Below are 21431 nucleotides of genomic sequence, written 5' to 3'. Positions count from 1 at the left end.
AAAAATTTTAAGAATTGATTTATAAATTTTTAACAGTTAAATTATGTTTTTTTTTAAACGTTTGAGTTTTATTAAAGGTATTTTTTTTAAAATTAATTGATAATAAAATTACAATTTTATTCTTATATTATTATTTTGTATAATAAAAATTAATTTTAAATTAAAATTTTTTATTTATACTAATTAAGAGTTAAAAAATGTTCTTCTAAGTAAAACCTTATGTGAAAAAAAAATATTTACTCTAATTTTTTTTTTATTTTTTAGGATTTAAAGTATTTATGGGCCTTGATGGCACTAAATACTTTCTAAAGATGACAATTAATGTGTCAGTATATTGTTGCCGAGAAATAAATATATCATAAATGGTAAGTTGATGAGTAATTGTGCCGTATCCCTTGCGCCCACATCAACAGATCTTGAATCTTTAGTTAGATATTTTAATATATTATTATATAATTAAATAATTTTAAATTAAAATAAAATAATACTTAATTATATAATAATATATTATTAAAATATTCAATTAGTTTTTCAAAATTACATGCACATACTATTATTATTACTCTATGTGATATAATTAACATTAACACTTTAATTTAAAATTGCCATTTGTTTTGTTTGTTCCAAGTTTGAAAGTGATTCTAAAAGGATTGGCCTGAAGATTAAAACAAGAATAAACTAATATTGTCCTAAATTAATATAATAAATAACGTAAATACAAATATTTTAAAATAGTTATATTTAAAAGTATTTAAATAAAATAATATATTAATATTATTTTATTACTTTTAATCAAACATAATAATTATTTATATTTATCAAAAATTATAAAATTTTATTAAATATAATAATAATAATAATAATAATAATTTATTTTTAAAATAATTTTAATAATAAAATATTACCTCAACTAAACACACATTAAACTAATATAATTTTAAATTCAAAACATTCTTATTATTTGAATCTAGATATGAAGTGACAAACCCTCCTCAAATCTTAATTATTATCCTCTCATGAAATCGCTTTTTAGTACTGGCAAAACTTTGAAATGTAGAGTAACGACGACCGGATATTGTGGGGCTGTTGGGACTGACTTTGACTGGACTGGACTGATAAGTTTGAAGGAAGGATAAGTGTATTCTAAATCTTGAGTGTATGTATATATTTTTTTGAAATATAAACCAAATAACAAAATAAATATGTATCAGTATTTATTCACATACCTCCCAACTAACCCAATTAAATTATCAAAAACAAAAAGCATATATCATGCGTATATTTTCTCATTCTCAAGGCTTCATCTATAATGCATGTAACAGCTACACTTGCATGTATGTAACAGCTATATGTTTATATAATTTTCAGATATTTTAATAAAAAATAATATTATATATACTTATTTTAGATATATAAATATGTATATATTTATACATGTCATCATATAATTGAATATTATTTTTTCTTTGATTTAAAATCATTCAATCACATGATGATATATATAAGTGTGTATATATTTATGTATTCAAAATAAGTACGCATAATTTTATAATTTAATAAAGGATTTTGTAACAAGAATCATGCCAACTAGCTAACGTTGTTTGTTAATAAATGCTAGAAGTAACATGAACCATTTTTATCTCTCATACCATCCAAGTATTTGGTAGTAACTTATATAGTGTGTGGAAAAAAATTTAAAAAAAAAAGTTTATTAAACAAATATTCGAATTGAGTTAGATCTGAGCTAAGCTAGCTCAAGTTTGCTTATCAGTTCGACTCAAATAAACTTGAAATAAGTTTGGGTTAAATAAGCTTAAGTTCAACTCAAATATAAAAGTTTTATATTATTAAACTTAAGTTTAGATAAGTATTTAGCTAACCAAATTTGTAAGACTGAAAAACTTAATTAAAATCAATTAAAATAATATTATTTTATTAATACCCATAAAAATTAATGTCATTTGATTGATTTTAGCTTAATTACAGTTGCAAACTCAATTTAACTTTAGTTTAACTCTTTTAAATTAAACTATATTTAAATTAATTTTAAAAAAGCTCATCAAATCTAAATTTAATTTTTATAAAATAAATTAAACTTAAATTGGTATTAACTGAAACCCGATTTGACTCCACTGCGATCAAGGCTAGCCCATAAATTATTATTAGCTTAAATAATAGTAAATTCCAATCATTATATAAATATGACATCTGTCAACCTCCATCAACACTAATGATTTATAAAAAGAAATATTATTTAATAAATTAAAAATAAAAACAAACTAATAATATATTATTATATAATTAAAAAATTAAAAATTAAAAATGAAATAATAATTAATTATATGAGATATATAGTTATTTATATATATAATTTTATTAATTATATATACTTATTTTTAGTATATAAATAGATACATATTTAATATATAACATTATATAATTAAATTATTTTAAATTAAAAATAAAAAATAATTAATCATATAATGATAAAAATAAATATGTATATATTTATATATTTAAAATAGAATAACATAATAACTACAAATGTTGTGTTCAAGCACAGGCAATTATTAATAATTGTGGGGGTAATTAACAAAAATAAGTCTATACTAAACATGCTTTATTTGATTGATTGGAGCCCATTACCTGACTAAAGGAAGTAATAATTTGCATTAGGCTAATCCTATTTTAAAATGGGACCAAAACCTGTCATTTTTGGTTTCATTTCTTGAAAGTAAATTGTGTAAGGCCAAAACCTTCATAAATCTATCTCTAGAAATCCAAACAATAAAGGACACAACAGTGTGTAATGATAGATTGTGACTGCCACTGGATTTTTATTTTTATTTTTAATTAACTTTGGTTGTGAAGACAATAAAGAAAAATAAATTTGACTCCTAGCTATCTTTTACTTTATGTCTTAGGTAACTAAAGTGGGGTGATGGGCAGACCTAAAAAGAGATCAGTGGAGTGTATATGTTTACGTATTTAATTTGGTATTTAGTTGATGTATTATTATATAACTGAATGTTATTTATTTTTAATTTAAAATTATTTAATCGTATTATAATATATCATCTGTCTGTCTTTTTAAATATTCAAAACTAGATGCACCTAATTTTATTGTATTTGATTTTAAGCATATTTTCTATGATATTAAATCTTAAGTTTGTCTATGGGCACAATTGATACAACATTTGATGTTGAGAGGATGAAACCCTTCTAAAAAAAAGGAACAGCTTCACTTGTAATTGTTCATGTTGTCTCTGGTGTTATGGAATTGCTATATTTTGCCCATATGGAAGCCTTGAATTAATGTTAGAGTTTGGTCCAACATTAGCAGCTATGCCATGGCTGTCATCTGGACAAGGCTGGATGGGAATGGTTAATTCATATCAGTAGCTGCATCCATAATGCCACAAGCTCCATGAATGCCTTTATAATGTTGATTGGAGACAATAACTTCAATGTATCTTCGAAATTCACACGAAATTGTTTCTTTTTTTGGTAATGGGAAAATTTTAGTAAATTATTCATATCAAACAAATGAAACCATTAATTATAATCAGTAAGTTAAAGTTTGATCTTAGTATATCATTAATGGGTTTTGAACTCATTACTCTCATAGTTAGATTTCCCTCTATTTTATTATTCAAAATACCTTTAAAAGGTTACATTACACACCAAATATGTAAACTGTAGATATAGTGACGGGTTTCACAATTATAACAAGTAAATCAAGAATTTGCTTTTTGTATAGTCTTAAATAAAAAACTTCTCTATCGAAAATTTTATATTTTTTACAATCCAAACTACCTATTAGAGAGAAAGTTCCATGAAATTATTGCCTCACAATACTTTGAGAGAGAGAGAGAGAGTGGTAACATCAATTTCCCATATCTTGATTCTGTCAGAAGATATTATTCACATATTCTTGAAGATGTGCACGTATCAATTTAGTACATCAAAAAGAATAAATTCTGAATGAACCTACACATTCATCTTACTTCTATATACAGCGAAGAGAAGCAGGATTTTGAGAACGTTACCAAATCCAGCGACACAGTAAATGCCAGAACAAGTTAAGGGCAAAATAATGATAACTAGACAGGACCCAGATGAAGAAGATAATGGTGAAGCTTTTTGTATTTTATGATGCAACATTTTCTGAACGGATTGCAGCCACCTTCAATGTCCAGCCTGTTATAGAATGAGAATTTATTGGATTTGAAAACGATCCTTGATAATCTTGAATTACAAGTTCTATCAATAGCATGCTGATAAGAAACCTTAGAGATTAGAAAGTGGCATAAAAATGGGAAAAAGAAAGGAGAAGAAGAAAGTGTCCAGTCCAAATTTTCCATGAAATGTTCTGAGAAAAGTTTAGAGCTTAATCTTAAAATGTCATAAAATAAGACTTAAACCTTTATTTTCATGCTTAAAATTCTCCTCTTTTACCGAACTATCTGAAAAATTTTATAATTGTTTGATGACAATCCCATAGAGGTCCACAGATGGATCACTGATCTGTGACAACATTGCACTTTGGTGAAAGAACAGAAGAAAGTTTTGCAGTTGCTGAAAGCTATAAATTTTGTTTTCTTTTACTTCTTCTGTTTGTTTTTTATTGGTTGCATCAATAAGAATTGCCAAATTCAATATCCAAATACATTGACATTGCTGGATTTTCTGCTCTACTGGGACAAGCACTGAACCCATGGACTCTGCAATAAGCTTTCCAATCCAGTGGCAGGCAGCAGGTACCAAACATAATCTCTGCAATATTATGCTTATGTGGTTTTTTGAAATGGGAAACAAGGAAACTAACTCAATTATTTTTCACCAAGCCGCCACATTTTGGAAGTAGCAATGGACGTTTAACCTTCTATTCTGATATAATGGGGTATTGCTTAGATCACATATTTTCTCTTAAAATGACATTATTTCAGGTTTTAATCATCAAAATGAGTAAATTTCATTTGACCAAAAAAAAAAAAAGGAAAGCTATGACCCACCAAGTACTAATACTTGCCATTTCTAAGCGCAAACAAAGACCAGCGCAAGATGGCGCTACTTGAGCTGATGAACAGTAACAACAGAGAAAGAAAGGAACCAAAAAAAAAAAAGGTCAAAGAAGAAAAAAAAAAGCTGATGGGGAGAGCTCCCGTGTGACGACACTAACAAGGAGTTGATCTTGAGCTTAGCTTGAGCTTGATGAGAGCTCAGCGCTTGAATCCTGGATCTACCCCACAGCAGATCTCTATCTACTTCAAATAATTTATTAGACACAATCAGTCAACGAATTTACAGTTCTCTACAATAACTTTATGAGACATAAAAGATAATCAAAGGCTAAACTCAATCACAATGAAAAAGGCCGAGATTAACTGCCAATTGCAGAAAGAAAAAGACTTTGTTGATGTTGTAAATGCAGTTCAGATAATCAAACTTCTACATATTGAAACTGTTTTCTGCTTTCAATCTGATAATCTTAACCCAAATTTTCCTTTTTTTTTTGACAGAAACAAGAAGTTCAACCCACATGGAATCTTAATCCCCAAGTTTATCCTGAAAGAACTGATAAATGAGTCATGTCTCATCATAAAAACTATCTTTTCAAACTTTAACAAGGTCAATTAGCAAGCACAAAACAAAAACGACAGGTGCACATGATTGCAGATCCTTTGACCATCATTTAAGCAATAGATAATGATAGGCTAAATTATATGAGGTCCCAGTAGCAACTAAACAAGTAACAAAAGAAGAGGGCAAACAAAGCCTATATACACATCATCATTCATTGGTTTTGTGTCACCGAAAACAACAATGGCTGCTTGAGCAGAAAAAATAAGAAGTGGGTTACCTCAAGAAGATTTTGTATAAACTTTCAAGCAAGAAAAAAAGTTGGTCAGAGAATCCAAAGATGAAATAATAAATAAATCAAAAAGTGCCATAGCTCGAAAAAGCCCATAAAGAAAAGTGAAAAGTAGTAAGAAAGATGAAGAACAGTAAAACCAAAACAACAAAAACAAAAATTTTACAACACAAGAAGACTATAAAAACAAGTGCCCATAGGCAATGGCTGTGTAAAAGAAAACACAAATAGATAAACTTCATTGTTTCATTTCATCTTTTGAAGTGTACGGAACAACTTAACTTTATGGCCATTTTATCTTTTACCATAGAGCCATAAAGATTCTCTGTACAGTACAGCTCTCCAGGGATGAAAATACAGAGTAATCAACTTAAAAAAATACAATACAGAAAAAAAAAACTATATTTACTTAAATTGCAAAAATAATCCAAATATATAGGAATGAAATTGAGAAATACAAATTACTATTTTAATTAATTAACTAATTCAAGAGAAACCCAACCTTCTTTTATCCAAAAAAATCATATCTGGATCGAGCCTTTCTCCGGTTCTCGCCGGCTCGGATTTACACCTAGTGAGCATCAAAGGCCGAACAGTTACCATGTCCTCTGTTTTCAGTTCTTCGGATTTCATGAATTTTTCTCTAATTTTACTGATTGGAGCATCAAATTCTTTGAAAAGCTCCAACTTTTCCCCAGTTTCTGGATCCATTCTCGATTCTTGATCCGAATCTCTGCAATTGGACTCTCTTCCCGATGTGGGATTCTCGTTTCCTCTGTTTTGCGGCTCTGTTCTTGTTGTTGTGCTTGCCTCATTTTTCTCTGTTTCTTTGCTTGCCAATGGCGACCCCCAAAACCTACTGGCTAACGATGATGACCTGTAGGGTGCAGATCTACACCTTGTTAACAACAATGCATTTCTTGGCGGTGTAGAAGAAGATGACACGAACACCTTAGTATCTTCTTCTTCTTCAGCTTCTTCTTGAACAAAGTCTTCACTTTTACTGCCAAATTTCGATTCTGTTTTCGATGATTCCTCTCTAATTTTACTTTTGCTTCGGAAACTCATACGACAGAACCTTACCCACTTGGGCCAAACTGGTTTCAACGACTTGGGCTTGATTTTCCCATCAAAATGGAGGCAAAAGAAGGCTTTGTTTAACCACTTACACCGCCGTTTAGTCGTCGGGGCTCCTGTCCGTTTACCGGGTTGTTTTGACCGTCTGACCCGGACCTGGCCCATGCATGTGACCTTCGGCGAAGTGGGCTCTTGAGTTTCGATGGCGGCAGTCTTCTTCCGGAGCACAAACATTGGACTTGAACGTGACCTCCCTCTGCTTCTGCTCCCAACATTGCTTCTCAAGAACCGCATCAACGGTGGCGGATACTTCTCAGCCCGACCCGGACTCGACATGGGCTTTGCCAACACCTTCATCTTTTATTAATCTTCCTCTCACTCGTCTCTCTGGGTAGCTTTTATTTCTCCTTTGTTTTGCAGAGAAATGAAGAAGAAGAAGTAGATATGGTGGTCACCCTTTTGTTGTAGTTCTTTTTTTTTTTTGTTTTGTTTCGTTTTTGCTTTTATTTGGTTTTGTTTTTGGGTTTCAGCGACTGTCGTTTATTTTATCTTTGCACGCATGGGTGAAAACTGCGAAAGCTTCTGTGAAGATTTTTCTATTCAAACTCTTGTAGCGATGTGTTTGGCTTTGGCCAATTCTTATCTTATACAAATTTCTTTCTGTGAAAAAAAAAAAAAAAAACCTCAAGCAACATTGTATCATACCAAACAGTGTATTTGGTGCAACTACGGCCGTCTGTCTTTGATGGGTTCTGTTTAGTTGGACTGTCACTGCATGTGTTTCACCTTTTGAGCCATGTTGTTGAGACTTTATTCTTTCTTTCTTTTATTATTACATGAATGGATATTTATTCTATGATTCTGTGCTGAGATTGGTTTTTAATGAGTTTAGAACAAAGGACAGAAAGGTTGTTATGGAGATGATTGCTTCTACTGAAATAAGTAGCATCCATTTATGGAAAATCAAAGCAAACTATAAGTTGAAATGAGCCCTGCTTGTTATTTTGGTTGCGGGGGGATTAACAACTAGTTGTTGTTAAGAAAGAAAACTAATTATATCCCCAGGCTAAGTTGATACTTGAAGCAAATTCTGAAACATAAACAGCTGCCTTGAACAAGAAGAAAAAGTGAAGAGAAATTATTCAATCAATATTTTGACCAGCTGTTAGATCCTTAGTCTTGACACAACGAAAATTACCCACCTAACTTTGAGTCTACTGTGGATTTTCCCATAATCATGGTGTAAGAAACTGATCTATCTTTTGGCCAAGTTGAGATCTTCCCTTGTGCAAAATTTTGATCTTTGAGACAAGGGAATATCCCCATTTTTTACTTGACATTTACAACTTTTCTCTTTGTCATAATGTTACATAGATAACTTTTGTTTGTTTGTTTTTTTTGGTTGATAATGAGTAAAATTTATTTGTATTAGATTTTTTTTTTCGAAATTAAATTAATTATATTAAATAGATGCAATTTTATAATTATTATATGATAAATTAAATTTTCAATTTTAAAATACCGTCGAGTGAGATTTGCACTCTTATTATTGCCAATCAAACTAATCCACTGGGGCTTATCTTCCTTGAGCTTTCAAGGCGCCCATAGGGGACGTGCTGTTGTGTCAACGAGCCAAATCAAATCACTGGGTAGAATTCTGCAGAAACAGACTGTATTTGCATCTTCGTTGGAATTGGACGAGAAAAAACAGTCTTTCCTCCACATCATCATCAGGGCCCCACCCAACTTAGAGATCAGTCTCTGCGTAAGTAACCACCATAGCCTTTTCCAACACTATCCCCGCAAACTCAGATCAGCACAAGAACTGGTCAGTTTGATTTTGGTAGTTTCCCTCAATTACGAGGGACAGATAAGTAACATCATTTCCCAACAAGAGAACAAAAGGTCAACTAAAATATCAGGAGCCTTTGCTGGCACTCATAAAAGAGCTTGACTAAGAAGCAACCAGACCAGCTAAGTCAAATTGTCAAGCAGAAATCAGAATCAATGGGTCCAGAAAGTCCAGCACCAAACACTAGGAATATAAATTAGAAACCAAATACCTAATTACTTTAATAAGTAGACTGTAATGTGCATTTAATCAAGGGAGCTTATAATATTTTACTGATGTGGGCATCCATGGCATTTCTCTGGAGGCATTCTATCATTGACTACTAAATTACATTCATACCCTGGAGATATAATGTCATTCTACATAATTACATCCTTACCATCCATAAATAATGTCATTCTACATAATTACATCCTTACCCTCCATATATAATGTCATTCTACATAATAGCTCCAAGATTCAGTGTCAATATGTCTTTTCATTCCAACCACCTGTTGCCTTGGTTCAAATTCTGCTTCACTATTGCAGTCCCATTCATTTCTACACACCTGCTCCTCTTGTGTCTCAGTTTCATCATCTGAAACAAAAATGCAGTCAATATGTGAAGTTTTATAATTTTCACTAGATTGATTTTTAAAGTTGATGATGAAAAACGTACAATAATGTAGCATTAATGCACCAAGTCTTTTTTACAGTAGTTGTATATAGAACTGACTAATTGTGGGAGAAATGCATGTCATGCATCAATATGTGGTGGTTGTATCTGAAAAAAATGTAGTAGAACTTGTTCTTGGTTGAGGAGGTGATCAAACCTATATGGGAGGCTGGGACAGTTGATAAAGAGAATTCAGTCAGGCGTTTGACACAGTCTTTTAGTGCTTGCAGCTCAGCTTCCTTCTCATAAAGTTTGGTTTGAGCCAAGTGCAATTCAGATTCCAGGTCCACGATTTGGTTTCCCTGCTGTTCAATGAGCAAATGGGACAGTTTCTGATTCAGCTCAGATGGTGATACTCCATGAGTTTGGAAACAATCAGAACTCTGCCCCTGCAGTTCATGAAACCCTTCAGCAAAATTCTCAGTCTGCACAAAAAATTGCTACAGTTAATGTGAGACAATTTGGTAATACCAATGTAGACATAGTTGATAGTATTGATACGGCAAACCAAATCCAAGGGCAAACTATTTACCCTGCGCCAACACTTTAAATATAGTTTGTGCATCAAGTCATCGTATAACAACCATGAAAATGGAACAATCATAAACTTCTCCTAATCTTGCTACAATAATTACATTTCTCTGCCTTTTTCTTTTCTAATCCAGCAATAATGATGTCAACAATCCTATTTCTAAACACACTTGGGAATTGATGAACCCAATATTTTATGATGGCAGGTATACACTTACTAGTACTAGCACAAAATAGATAATCAGATACACTAAACAAGAAATAAAAATATTTCCACAAGTCTCATCCATACATAATCTTAATAGGAGGAAAAATGCACCAGCACGATGGGCAGACAAACATTCAAGTGGTAAAAACAACAACAAAAAGTAGAAAGATATACTAAAAAAACTTACCTCCGGCTTGTTCAATTTCATGTCTTCATGGTAAGACGCTTCTCTGGTCCACCAAGGTAATTTCTGAAGTTCAGACTGGAGTTCTGCTTCCAGTTGATCCATTTCCTGCAACTCTGGATCTCTTTCATCAGTGAGGATACTATTTCCACATTCACCATCTTCAACTGAAGGACAACCAAACACCTTAATATTATTAGCATCTCTGCTCTCAGTTTCTGATTTAACAAAACCTTTCTCAGTGTGTTTGCTCCTAATTTTCTCTGAGATTGCAGCTAAATCATTTTGAGAACTCAAACCTTGCAGACTGCGTGATGACTTTCTTCTAATTAGTTCAGATTTTAATTCCTGGACAACTTTGGCAGTCTCATCCACTGCTATGTTCAGCTCAGTTATCTCAGATTTCCTAGCTGACATCATGTACATGATCCCAACACCAAGTCCCCAATGAAACAAAGAGCTATCTGAAAGTATGACAAGTCAAATTAAAATGATAAACTAGGATTATATAAATACATTAAGCACATCCAACAACGAACAAAAAAATTAAAGACCATCTCACTGATTAAAGGCAAATTACCACTCTGAAATCAGCACCAGTCTACTGAAACCATAAAAAGCATTTCTTATTTGATAATATAAAGTGGTGACAGCTATCAGTTCTTTTTCAATATTTCTAGAACTCAAAAGACTCGCAAGGAAAGCACCAATGTTTATTACTAGTGAGTAAGACAAACTTTTGCCGTTGAACTACTATCTAGCATCCCAAAAGCATCAAAGCTAATGTTGATGATCTTAAATTAAGTCATTTGATGACTCCAAACAATGAGGGAGCTATTATACTCATTATCCAGAATGTGTGTTCGATTGACAACCATAATTCTCACTACAAAGGTTTTTTGTCCATAAAAAAAAAGGATAAGGTTAGAATCCATGGCAACGTCAGATTCTATGCCGACATCAATTTAGCAAAGAAATGAATTAACTACTTCCTCACAAAGTAAAAAACAATGGCCCAGTATATCAATAATTTTTCTACAGGAAGAAGTTAATAAAACTTAAGATAAGAATGAAGACATTAGAAGTTCACATTATGAAGATCAATATTTCAGGTTTTTATAATTATAATTGCCTTGAAAGAAGTTTATTTGTATGTGAACCAGAGCACTTTTCCAATCGATTTTCACTTGAGGGGCCTCCATGTCTAAACTAAGACAGATAGAGAAATGTTATCTTTAAAAAGTTGTTCTTTACTACTTTTTCACGATATAAGTCAAGAATTTCTTTATGGCAAGCATTATTACTTATGTTTATGATTATATTATGAACACCTCAAGAAATTTTGGCCTATCCCCCAAATTCCCAAAAAGACATTGATAATTATAAATTGGTTTTCTCTGGACATCATATACCAACAAAAATCATTGCTTCACACATTGAACAAATATCACAGTATTAAAGCTATAAATCTAAGAAAAAACCATTTTGTTATGCATGAGAAGCTTAAGATTTTGCTTGGTAACAGGGGAAAATGAAAAGAAGAGAGCATAAACACTCGGTAAATAATGCAACTTTTTCAGTCTTAAATTAATGAAAAAGATGTAAGATGATCTACACTAAAAACTATCGGATTTTACACTTTTTCTTAGCAACCAAGCAAATCATAAAAAAGCGAAAGTAAAGAAATAAAGAAAGAGAAAGTTAACCTTTAGTAGAACAAGATCCATTCTTCGCAGTCCTCATCTTCTTCAAACAAACAGCGACTCTCCTTCTTCTTGCTTTAACACCACCAGATCTTTTCTCTTTCTCCATCTTCTTAGCCCCCCTTCCCCCTTTCTCCTTAGATTTCGACTCACTTCTAAACCCGCTTTTGCCCCCAGACTCCGAGCTCGAAAACCTAAAGATCCCCTCTTCTTTCTCGCAATTACTCTCATACCCACATACATTTGTACCCCTTGCCACCACAGGCGACTGATATTTCACATCATCATCAAAAGGGTTCGTATGTTTTTCATTTTGATTGTCTTTTTTGCAACTTTTGGCATTGGGGCTGAACAGATGTCTAGCCACAAGGCTTGTGGATCCTGCGGCTGCTGCTGCGGCCAATAGAAGTTGCCACATTTTGAGATAAAATGAAAAATGAGAACACGATGGGAGTTTGGTTAGTAAAAGAGCTGTGCCTGTGGAAGTAATGGAGAGTAACGAAGAGTGAAACTACATTAAAGAATACATGGGCAAGATTACGTAGTGTTAAAGTAGAAGAAAGACTCTGCTAAAATTTAATATTTGGTTTGGTTTAGTTTTGTGTCAGATATGGTGCAGTAAAGGTCACATGTTTCCCGCTTCGCTCCTACTTCCAATTTCAAAAAATTACTGCCATGAATGAATGGATGTAAGGCCTTCGGTTCGGCTGGCTGGCTCTATCTGGGCTTTTTCCTTGTGGACTGTCAGCGTCACTAGCTTGCCGACTCATAATCAAAGGCCAAGATTCACTGGAAATTCAATCTTTGAGTCTGTTTTTTCATAATTATTACCAGGATTTGCCTGACTTCACTATTGGTTTTTGACTTTTAATTTCTTTGGTATTCATTTGCTCAATATGTAACAGGGATCAGGACTAGTTCTCTCCCTTCTGTGTAAAACAAGTTGCTACTGTTAAAATTTAAAAAAAAAAAGTTAATTTTTCTGTCAATAAATTATGTTTAATTTTTAGGTAAAACAAAAAAAGCATAAACACCTTTATAATAATTTTAAAATAACAAATCAATACTTTAGATGAAATAATCGCACCAAAATTATCAACACTTACTGAATGATACCACACTCAAAGGAAATTTGAATTTTCCCAACAATACTATCACGACATAACACTGTCATTCCTTACTTCCATTCAACATCATCATCTCTTTTTGCCATTATTAACAATATCATTATTAAAATTAGATTTAAATTGAATTTATTCGAATTTAAAATCAAAACGAGTCAATTTTAAGCAAATTCAAGCAAACTCTAACCAATATTTTCGAGTTCGAGCTTGTTCGTCAAAGTTTATAAGTTAAAAATTTTGATACAAAACAATATTATTTTGATTAATATGTATTAAAATAACATCATTTTAATAACAAATTAATTAAAAACTTGAACTCAAAATGAGTTGAACTAAGTCTAAGCTCAAGAGTAACGAGCTTGACGAGCTCAAGCTCGAGTTCGAGCTCTATTATATATAAATTGAGTCAAACTTAAGTTTTATTCGATTTGAATCTTACCCTAATTATTATCATCCTTTACCGTCGTTAATACTATCAAATCTAGTTATTAAAATTCAAAACAAAACCACAATCCGACTTTAAATTTTATTTTTCTTTTGGTTCTACTTCTATTTTTTGTCATTCTAGTATAAAACATATCAAGATGGTGTGACAACTATTAGAATGGCACTGAGATTTTAGTTGAAGGACTATCAATTTTGAGATGGTACAATGTGAAGGGTGGTTTTTTAATGTGACTTTGAGAAGGTGCAGGGCAAAGAAAATTACATAGTATTTGAGATAATGGGGGTGCCAAAAAAAAGGTACGTCTAGGATTGTGGGGTGTAAGAAAGATAAAAATAATAACATGATTTTTTTAAAAAATTATAATTAGGATTTTAAATTAGAGAAAAAAATATTTAATATATTTTTGCAGTTAAAATGTATAAAAAAAATTAAACAAATTATATAAATTTATTGCTTTTCGATTTTAAGAACAACTACTTCTCATTTAAATATAAAACAGGCCATAAAACAAGACAGAATTTCATGAAAAACAAAAAATATAAAACAGACAATATAAAAACAAGGCCAAACGACTATTTCCCACCCAAGGTTTAGCATTTTCTCAAATGTCCCCCCTTTAACTATGGAAACACCAAACACCCACCCATGACCGGTTAAATTTAACAAAACTCTAACGGTGGTAAAGGTAAAATTGTCATTTTCACTATAATATTAAAAATAAACTAAAATAGAATATAATTTTGCCTCCCTAAACTTTAAAAATTAACATTTTTCCCCAGCCTAAGTTTTAAAAAACCGTAGTTTCACCCTAGGGTTTGGTTTTGAAATCTTCGACGACCTCTCCGGCTCCGTTGTCGACGGCCTCCGATCGGACCTCCAAATGGGAGGAAAGAGATCGCCGGAATGAGAGGTTGCTTCGGGAGGGAGAGGCCGTCGGCAACGGAGCCGAAGAGGTCGCCGAAGATTTCAAAACCAAACCCTAAGGTGAAACTACGGTTTTTTAAAACTTAGGCTGGGGAAAAATGTTAATTTTTAAAGTTTAAGGGGCAAAAAGAGATAAAATTTTTAGGCGTTAGGGTTCTATTAAATCTAACCGGCCATGAATGGGTGTTTGGTGTTTCCATAATTAAAGGGGGGACATTTAAGAAAACGCTAAACCTTGGGTGGAAAATAGTCGTTTGGCCTAAAAACAAACACATTTCATTTTCTACTTATTCACAATTTTTATATTTATCTTAAGGAAATGATATTCATGGTAATTTAGGGGAAAATGGAAGTTGTTACAATTGCATCCGATAAAAAAATTTCAAAAAAAAGTCCCCATGATTTGGTAATATAAATGTTATATTACGGGTGTGTTTAATTTAAATAATATTTTATTACTAAATATGAAAAATTATTGTAAATATTATTAGATATAAATTATTATTATACTTAATAAAAATTAATAAATACAAATAATTATTGTGTTTGATTAATTATTATTATACTTAATAAAAATTAATAGATATAAATCATTATTGTATTTGATTAAAAATAATAAAACAATACTAAAATATTATTTTACTTAAATATTTTTTAGTATAATTATTTTAAAATATGTTTAATATTACTTATTATATTATTAAAAATAAAGCTAATTTAATTTTAAAAAATTAATAAGTAAAAATAAAATTATAATAAAATTAAAATTACTTTAGTAACCTTTTAATCTTTAAGGTGGAGATAGGCAAATTACTATCTATATTACTTATCACATCATCATTAATAATAAAAGATTATTATGCATATAATAAAAGATAGAGTACTAAAATAATTTTTTTTACCTTAATCCAAAGGGCCCTATAAGTCATTAATGTTTGTGAAAAAATTTTGCAAAACATTATCAAAATATATAATTTTTCTAGCCCTGATGGTGGTAGAATGTCAAGCAGCTCAAAATCAGAAAGAAAATTGAAATGTATGTACTTCATGCTAAGGTACCTCCAGTATCCAAGTTTAAACAAAAGTAATGACTAAGATGCAAACTCTTCTTAGAAGGAATCAATTTTGAACAATTTATAAGCCACTGAAGTGATAAATAGAGACATACATTTGTAAAAGCAGAACTTGAAATATAAATTTCTATAACAGTTCTCTGGGACCCTCCAAAGCCTATTATCTGGCTACATTTGCATACAAGTTCCATGTGAAGCCATCCGAACAAGAATGGCATCAGCTTAATCAGATCGAGCTGCCAACAGAAACAGAAGCGGTTAAATATGCAAGAGTATCTATACATCGGCGTTTGAAATCGAAAGTCATCATGTTCATGGCCAAACATATACTAGGAAGAGGGGATATCAACTAAAACAAAAATTTTATATTGAAATTTGGAAAAGCAATGCTGTGAGGATGTCTTTTACATTTTACAGAAAAAAGAATGAGAAATGAGGAAAAGTAAACAATGTTCAGAATAAAGGAAATACACACATCAGTACAGAGCAAGATCTCTGTTTATTTTACTTACCAAAAAAAAAAAAAAGATCTCTGTTTATTTTTAAATAAATAAATTGAAGGCCCCATAAAATTGTTTTCAAAAATATCTATCACAAGTATTATTCTATTCCGTCTACCTTCTGCAAACCTATCTTAACATATTCCTAACTACACATAATACATAAATGCCATTTAAGAGCCACCGAACTATACATACTGAGGTCCATAAACATTAAATAGTCCTTCTATACACAATTTGGAATATTTCCTCTTCTTTTTTCAGTTTATAATACCTTAATTAAACAATAACATATAACCTATACAATTACTTTCCACATCCACTATTCTATTCTTTTGTTTGGTATGATGAAAGTTGAAGGACAGAGAAAGGGATAAAAGGAATACTCGGAGATTGTATGTACCTTCCTTCTTCGGTTGAAAGTAGATCAAAAAAGGGAATATGCTCTTAGATTTTCTTCTTTCAAAATCCACCAGAAGTTTAGTACATCTCCCTTGAATAGTGGGTGAAAAAAATTATTGGTCTTATTTGGTTGAGCCTACATTTCCTCACTTCCAACTAAACAGGTGGATAGAAATAAATTTTCCATTTTTTCTATCCTTTTCTTCCCTACCACATTCGTTTTACTCCGATTTCATTTCCTCTACCTAAGAAAGACTACAGAAACATCCTATCAGATTCCTCTCTCCTCAATTATAAAATCCAAGGCAGTATTAAAGATAGCCAATTTATTTCTCAATTGCAAACTCCTCCATCACATGGAGTTAACTAACATAATATTCCATCATAATATTTTCAAGTCCCATTGTAAATGCAACATAATTTGTTTAAAACACATAAAGACAAGACTCCTTGGCCAAAGATTAGCCATGCTGTTGCCTAAGCATAAATTTCACAATGAACAATGCTACATGTACACATTTTGAGTACTCAAAATAAGTACACAAATAATGTATCATCATATGATTGGGTGTTACTTCATCTTTAATTTAATATCACCCAATCACATAATGACACATCATCTGTGTATATAATTTTGTATACTCAAAGTGTGTATATATAGTTTTATTGTTTCAAAATATAAGTTTATGCAAGAATCAATTTGTATGCATGAACGATAAGAAGCACTAAGATATGGAAACAATGTTCAAGCAAAAGAAGGGAGACTAGAAGTTAAAGCTTTCAGTGCACAGACAGTATCAACCAGAATAGAATAAGGCATATCCGCAAATACAACCTCATAATCAAGCAAAATCATTTCTAGTATTGAGAAAACATAAGTGATGACAAGAACAATATGATGTATAAGATCTTGGCCTGAAATTTTTCCACACTATAATGCATCAAATGATAAACCTGAAGCTCATTGATAAGTGCAAGGGTAAAAGAAAATTGAGTAGAAAGTAGAACCAAAACACGATAATCAACTACAAAGTTCAGTTGGAAACAAGGAAAATTTAAGTTTGACACTTCATAGAGTGATAAGGAACAATGACAACTTGATGGCCTCGGTGAATTGAAGTTAAATTTAAAGGTTGCCGCATCAAGTCATTTCCATGCTAAAAACTCAGTTTTGTAGCCTCCTAAATTTGTTCAGAGATTTAACACTTTAATCCAAAACCATGATCTAACCACCATCCAGCCCCCAGCCTAAGCATAATAATTAGGCTAAGAGACATGGAAAAAAAAGTTGGCAATCCCAACAACAAAATTATATTCAGAAAAGCTCATAATTTTCCCCCTTGAACACTTTGTACGAAATCTTTGAAAAGAAAAAGGAACATGGTGCAGAACTATTGAACTAAGGTTATAGTTATAGAAAGTCTGGCGAAAGGGCTGTCACAAAAGCTTTCTGTTGCATGAAACAGGGACAGGAACCACGGAAACTTCCTTTGTCCTTTAAGAACAAATATAGAGAATATTTTCGTAGACAAGTTGGAAAATGCCATTCAAGTAGACGAAGCCTTAACATAGAAGCCATGTTCAACTAAATGACAGAATCCATTATTACTGATGTCTACAAAACAATGGTATATCCATCATCCAAAAAGCCATAAATCTTCGCAAGTCACATAATGCCTAATCTGAATCTCAATAATCCCCTACAAATATAAAAATAAATAACCCAATCCCCAAAAAATAATAAATAACTATATAAAATCTGCAGAATCTAAGTTGAAGAGTACTGTATTTTGTCAAAAATCAGTTCAAAGTATACTCTCCGCTTAAAAAGTAAAAATCATAGACTAATTCCAATCACAATATCAGATTCAATCAACTAACTAAAAAAAGCAACCAAAAAAAATCGTGTACCTACTCAATCAACTAACTAAAAAGGCAAAAAGAAAACAGATTCTGACATACCCAAAAGACAATTCAGCAATCAGTTTTTCTTATAACCCTTATCATTATCTGTCCTAGCAGCTCTCGAATTATCGTACTCGAACTTCAACACGTCAGGAATATGAGAAGTATCCTTGAGATAAAAATATTTCCCCAAAGCACTCTCTTCAATCGTCGGAAAATAACAAGACAACAAGGAATCCACTACCCAAAACCACCCCGCTCCAAGCAAAGTGCCCAAAGTAGCCCCCGCAAACACTTGAGCCACCGTGTGGTACCCCAAATACACCCTTGAATACATTGTCAGCACAGCCAAAGTCCAGTGCAAAACGTTCAAAAACCATCTATTCTTCATTCCCCAAAGTCCGATTCCTTTACAGCTTAAAAGACTAAAATAGACAGCGAAGAAGAACATGTACTGAGAGTGACTCGAGGGCCAGCCGTGAGAGTCACACATTTCTAAAAGCACACACGTTTCGGGCCTCGCTTGTTCGACCGATGTCTTGATCACTTCGTTGATGAATTGAGAGATTAAGAGGCCAATAGCGAAGAATATGCCTTGAAGCTCGCGACGGAAGATGAAGTGTGAAACGAAGCCGCCGAGGCTAATGAAGACCGGCACGAGTGAGACCCACGCGAGGAAGTGGCCCAGCTGATCACCCTTTTGATAGCGCACGTGCGTCAGCGTTACGGCCTTCAGAGCCATCGCGGCGCGTTAAGGATGTAGTTGGAGAGATCTGAGCTTGAGAGAAGAGTTTGGTAGTCGGTCCTGAGAATCTGAGAGGCCGTTGTTTGTGGAGAAACCTTTGGATGGAAAATAAAGTACAGGAAAAATGGACTTTTGAAGTGGGGCCACGTAGGCATCTAAAGGGTCTTTCCGCGTGATCAACAACCGGGATCTTTCCCACACTCAACAGTTGGTAAAAACGAAATGTACGACTTTAATCTTAAAAATTAAACTTGTTAAAATCTCCCCCAAAATTTCTGAAATGTCCAGCACCCCTGTACTATGGAAACTAACAGATACCACCTCACTCTTTTTGACAAATCAATATTCAGCTGTCACCTCCCGTAAGACCTCTGAAGTCACGCACGATAGTTCTGAAATATCAACTTTACCCTCCCAATGAAATTTCAATATTTCCCTCCAGATCAAATCCGTTTAAATTTTTATAAAAAACAAGATCAAAAACTATTTTCCATGGAAATCTATTGAAATGATAAATTTTTATTTTTTAAATTTTAAAAACCCTATTTTTATCTATTATTTATTTTTGTGATAAATTCTATTAAGTAAAGGAGTAAAGAATTCATTTTATATAATTTTTTTTTATTTTCTCTTACTCTTTTTATTTTTACTTTTCAATCTGATTCTTTTTGCTATCCTTATATTTTAATTATATCTTTTTAAAAGTTTAGAGAGTGAATTATATATAATTTAAAAATGTGAGGGGTTTTGAAAAATTAAAAAAATGATTTTTTTTTGCAAAATTTAAAATATTAATACATCATTTGATGGTTTACAAAAAATTATTAAAACCCCAAAAAATTAACTAAAATATAACATTTTAAAATTAGCTAAAGGTTATATATTTTTTTAATAATAAATAATAAAATTTTAAACCATATGTAAATGGAAAATAAATACTATAGAATAAATAATATATGGTTGGTGCAGCTACGATCTATCAATTACCATGGTTTATAGCTCTTCCACTGTTTCTATATTTTCTTCGATCAATCAAGTGCAATTTTTCTCCAAATTTTTCCAGCTAGCTCTTGCGTTATCGTACTCCAACTTCAACACATTCGGAATATGAGAAGTGTCTTTGAGATGCAAAATCCTCCGAGTGAAGCTCTCTTCAATGCCGGGAAAGTAGCCGGAAAACACAGAATTCACCATCCAAAACCAGACTGCACCGACAGAACTGCCCACAAAAGCTCCGCCGATCACCTGACTAACAGTATGGTAGCCTAAATAAACCCGCGAATACATAGTAAGGAAAGCTAAAGACAAGGAAGATAGCGCCACCGTCCACCTCTGCTCGCTGTTATTATTCTTTTTAAACGCCGAGAGCGTCAAGTATGCCGCAAGGAAAAATGTAAGCGTGGTGTGTTGCGAGGGCCAGCCGTAGGTGTTGCAAGCATCGAGGGAGGAGCAGGTTTCGGGCCGCTGTTGTTTGATTGAGTTCTTCAGAAGCAACGCGAGGAACATGGCGAGTTGCTGGCCAATGAAGATGAACAAAGAATGGATCTCGCGGCGGTTGACCAAGTGTGAGAAGAGCATGACGGAGGCGTATATAGGGAGTATGGATATCCATGCAAGGAAGTAGCCGAGGACGTCGCCCTTCTGGTAACGAACATGGTGTAAATCTAAGGCTTCGTATGACGGATCAACCGCCATGGAGGTTCAGGATTTACGAGGACAGAGAATTGAGAAATGGAGTGGTTAAATGACGGAAACATGAAAAGTCAACTTTCTGTAATTACTCGATTAGGTTAAACATTAATGGGTGGCGCTTGCCGTAAGATCCTATGGGACGATGCTCTACTTGGTCTTCTATCTAATTAATTTCTCAATTAGAGTTTAAATTTCAGGCTACCGGGAATTAAACTCTCTCTTTTTTTTTTTTTTTTAATTAATAAACCAATAACCCCTTAATTTCCTGATTATTAATTTACTACTCATTTTATTGGTACTAAACATAAATACATATGAATTTAAAAATAAAGCAAATGACTATTTTTTCCAAGGTTGAATGAAATAATAAATTCTTATATTTAAGAGGATCTAAAAAGAAACTAAGTGTATACTACTTTAAACGAAGAAAGATTGTTATATAAATAAAAATCAAGACAATTTACATCAAAAAAACATGCTTAAGAACAACAAAAGAAAAGTGTGAATAATTTGGTAATAACTATTTCTTAACA

At 32.2% G+C, this 21431-nt stretch overlaps 4 protein-coding genes across 6 annotated transcripts; all 4 read right to left on the bottom strand.

Moving 5' to 3' along the window:
- Positions 1-4873: 4873 nt before the first annotated feature.
- On the bottom strand, positions 4874-7570 carry LOC123215842. Its single transcript, XM_044636105.1, has 2 exons — positions 6378-7570; positions 4874-5264 (listed from the first exon to the last, which is right to left on the bottom strand). The coding sequence occupies exons 1-2, from the start codon at positions 7307-7309 to the stop codon at positions 5261-5263; spliced, it is 936 nt and encodes a 311-aa protein (XP_044492040.1). The 5' UTR covers positions 7310-7570; the 3' UTR covers positions 4874-5260.
- A 1426-nt stretch (positions 7571-8996) lies between these two features.
- On the bottom strand, positions 8997-12972 carry LOC123215679. Of its 3 annotated transcripts, XM_044635896.1 has the most exons (5): positions 12089-12652; positions 10682-10846; positions 10386-10549; positions 9617-9884; positions 8997-9381 (listed from the first exon to the last, which is right to left on the bottom strand). In XM_044635896.1, exons 1-5 carry the CDS (start codon positions 12501-12503, stop codon positions 9239-9241), a joined length of 1155 nt encoding a protein of 384 aa, XP_044491831.1. In that variant the 5' UTR covers positions 12504-12652; the 3' UTR covers positions 8997-9238. The 3 variants fall into 3 exon arrangements, with proteins under 3 accessions (XP_044491831.1, XP_044491826.1, XP_044491819.1); XM_044635891.1 differs by having other exon boundaries at positions 9617-9848; positions 10386-10846; positions 12089-12972; XM_044635884.1 differs by having other exon boundaries at positions 10386-10846; positions 12089-12654.
- A 2629-nt stretch (positions 12973-15601) lies between these two features.
- LOC123193112 (lipid phosphate phosphatase gamma-like) lies at positions 15602-19386 on the bottom strand. The gene is made up of 2 exons (XM_044605903.1): positions 18519-19386; positions 15602-15890 (listed from the first exon to the last, which is right to left on the bottom strand). Exon 1 carries the CDS (start codon positions 19201-19203, stop codon positions 18538-18540), a length of 666 nt encoding a protein of 221 aa, XP_044461838.1. The 5' UTR covers positions 19204-19386; the 3' UTR covers positions 15602-15890; positions 18519-18537.
- An 852-nt stretch (positions 19387-20238) lies between these two features.
- On the bottom strand, positions 20239-20901 carry LOC123225333 (lipid phosphate phosphatase gamma-like). Its single transcript, XM_044649272.1, has one exon. The coding sequence runs from the start codon at positions 20899-20901 to the stop codon at positions 20239-20241; it is 663 nt and encodes a 220-aa protein (XP_044505207.1).
- Positions 20902-21431: the final 530 nt, after the last annotated feature.

This window comes from Mangifera indica, chromosome 1 (assembly GCF_011075055.1).
Source record: "Mangifera indica cultivar Alphonso chromosome 1, CATAS_Mindica_2.1, whole genome shotgun sequence".
NCBI lineage: Eukaryota > Viridiplantae > Streptophyta > Magnoliopsida > Sapindales > Anacardiaceae > Mangifera > Mangifera indica.
This window is presented reverse-complemented; position numbering and strand designations above follow the sequence as displayed.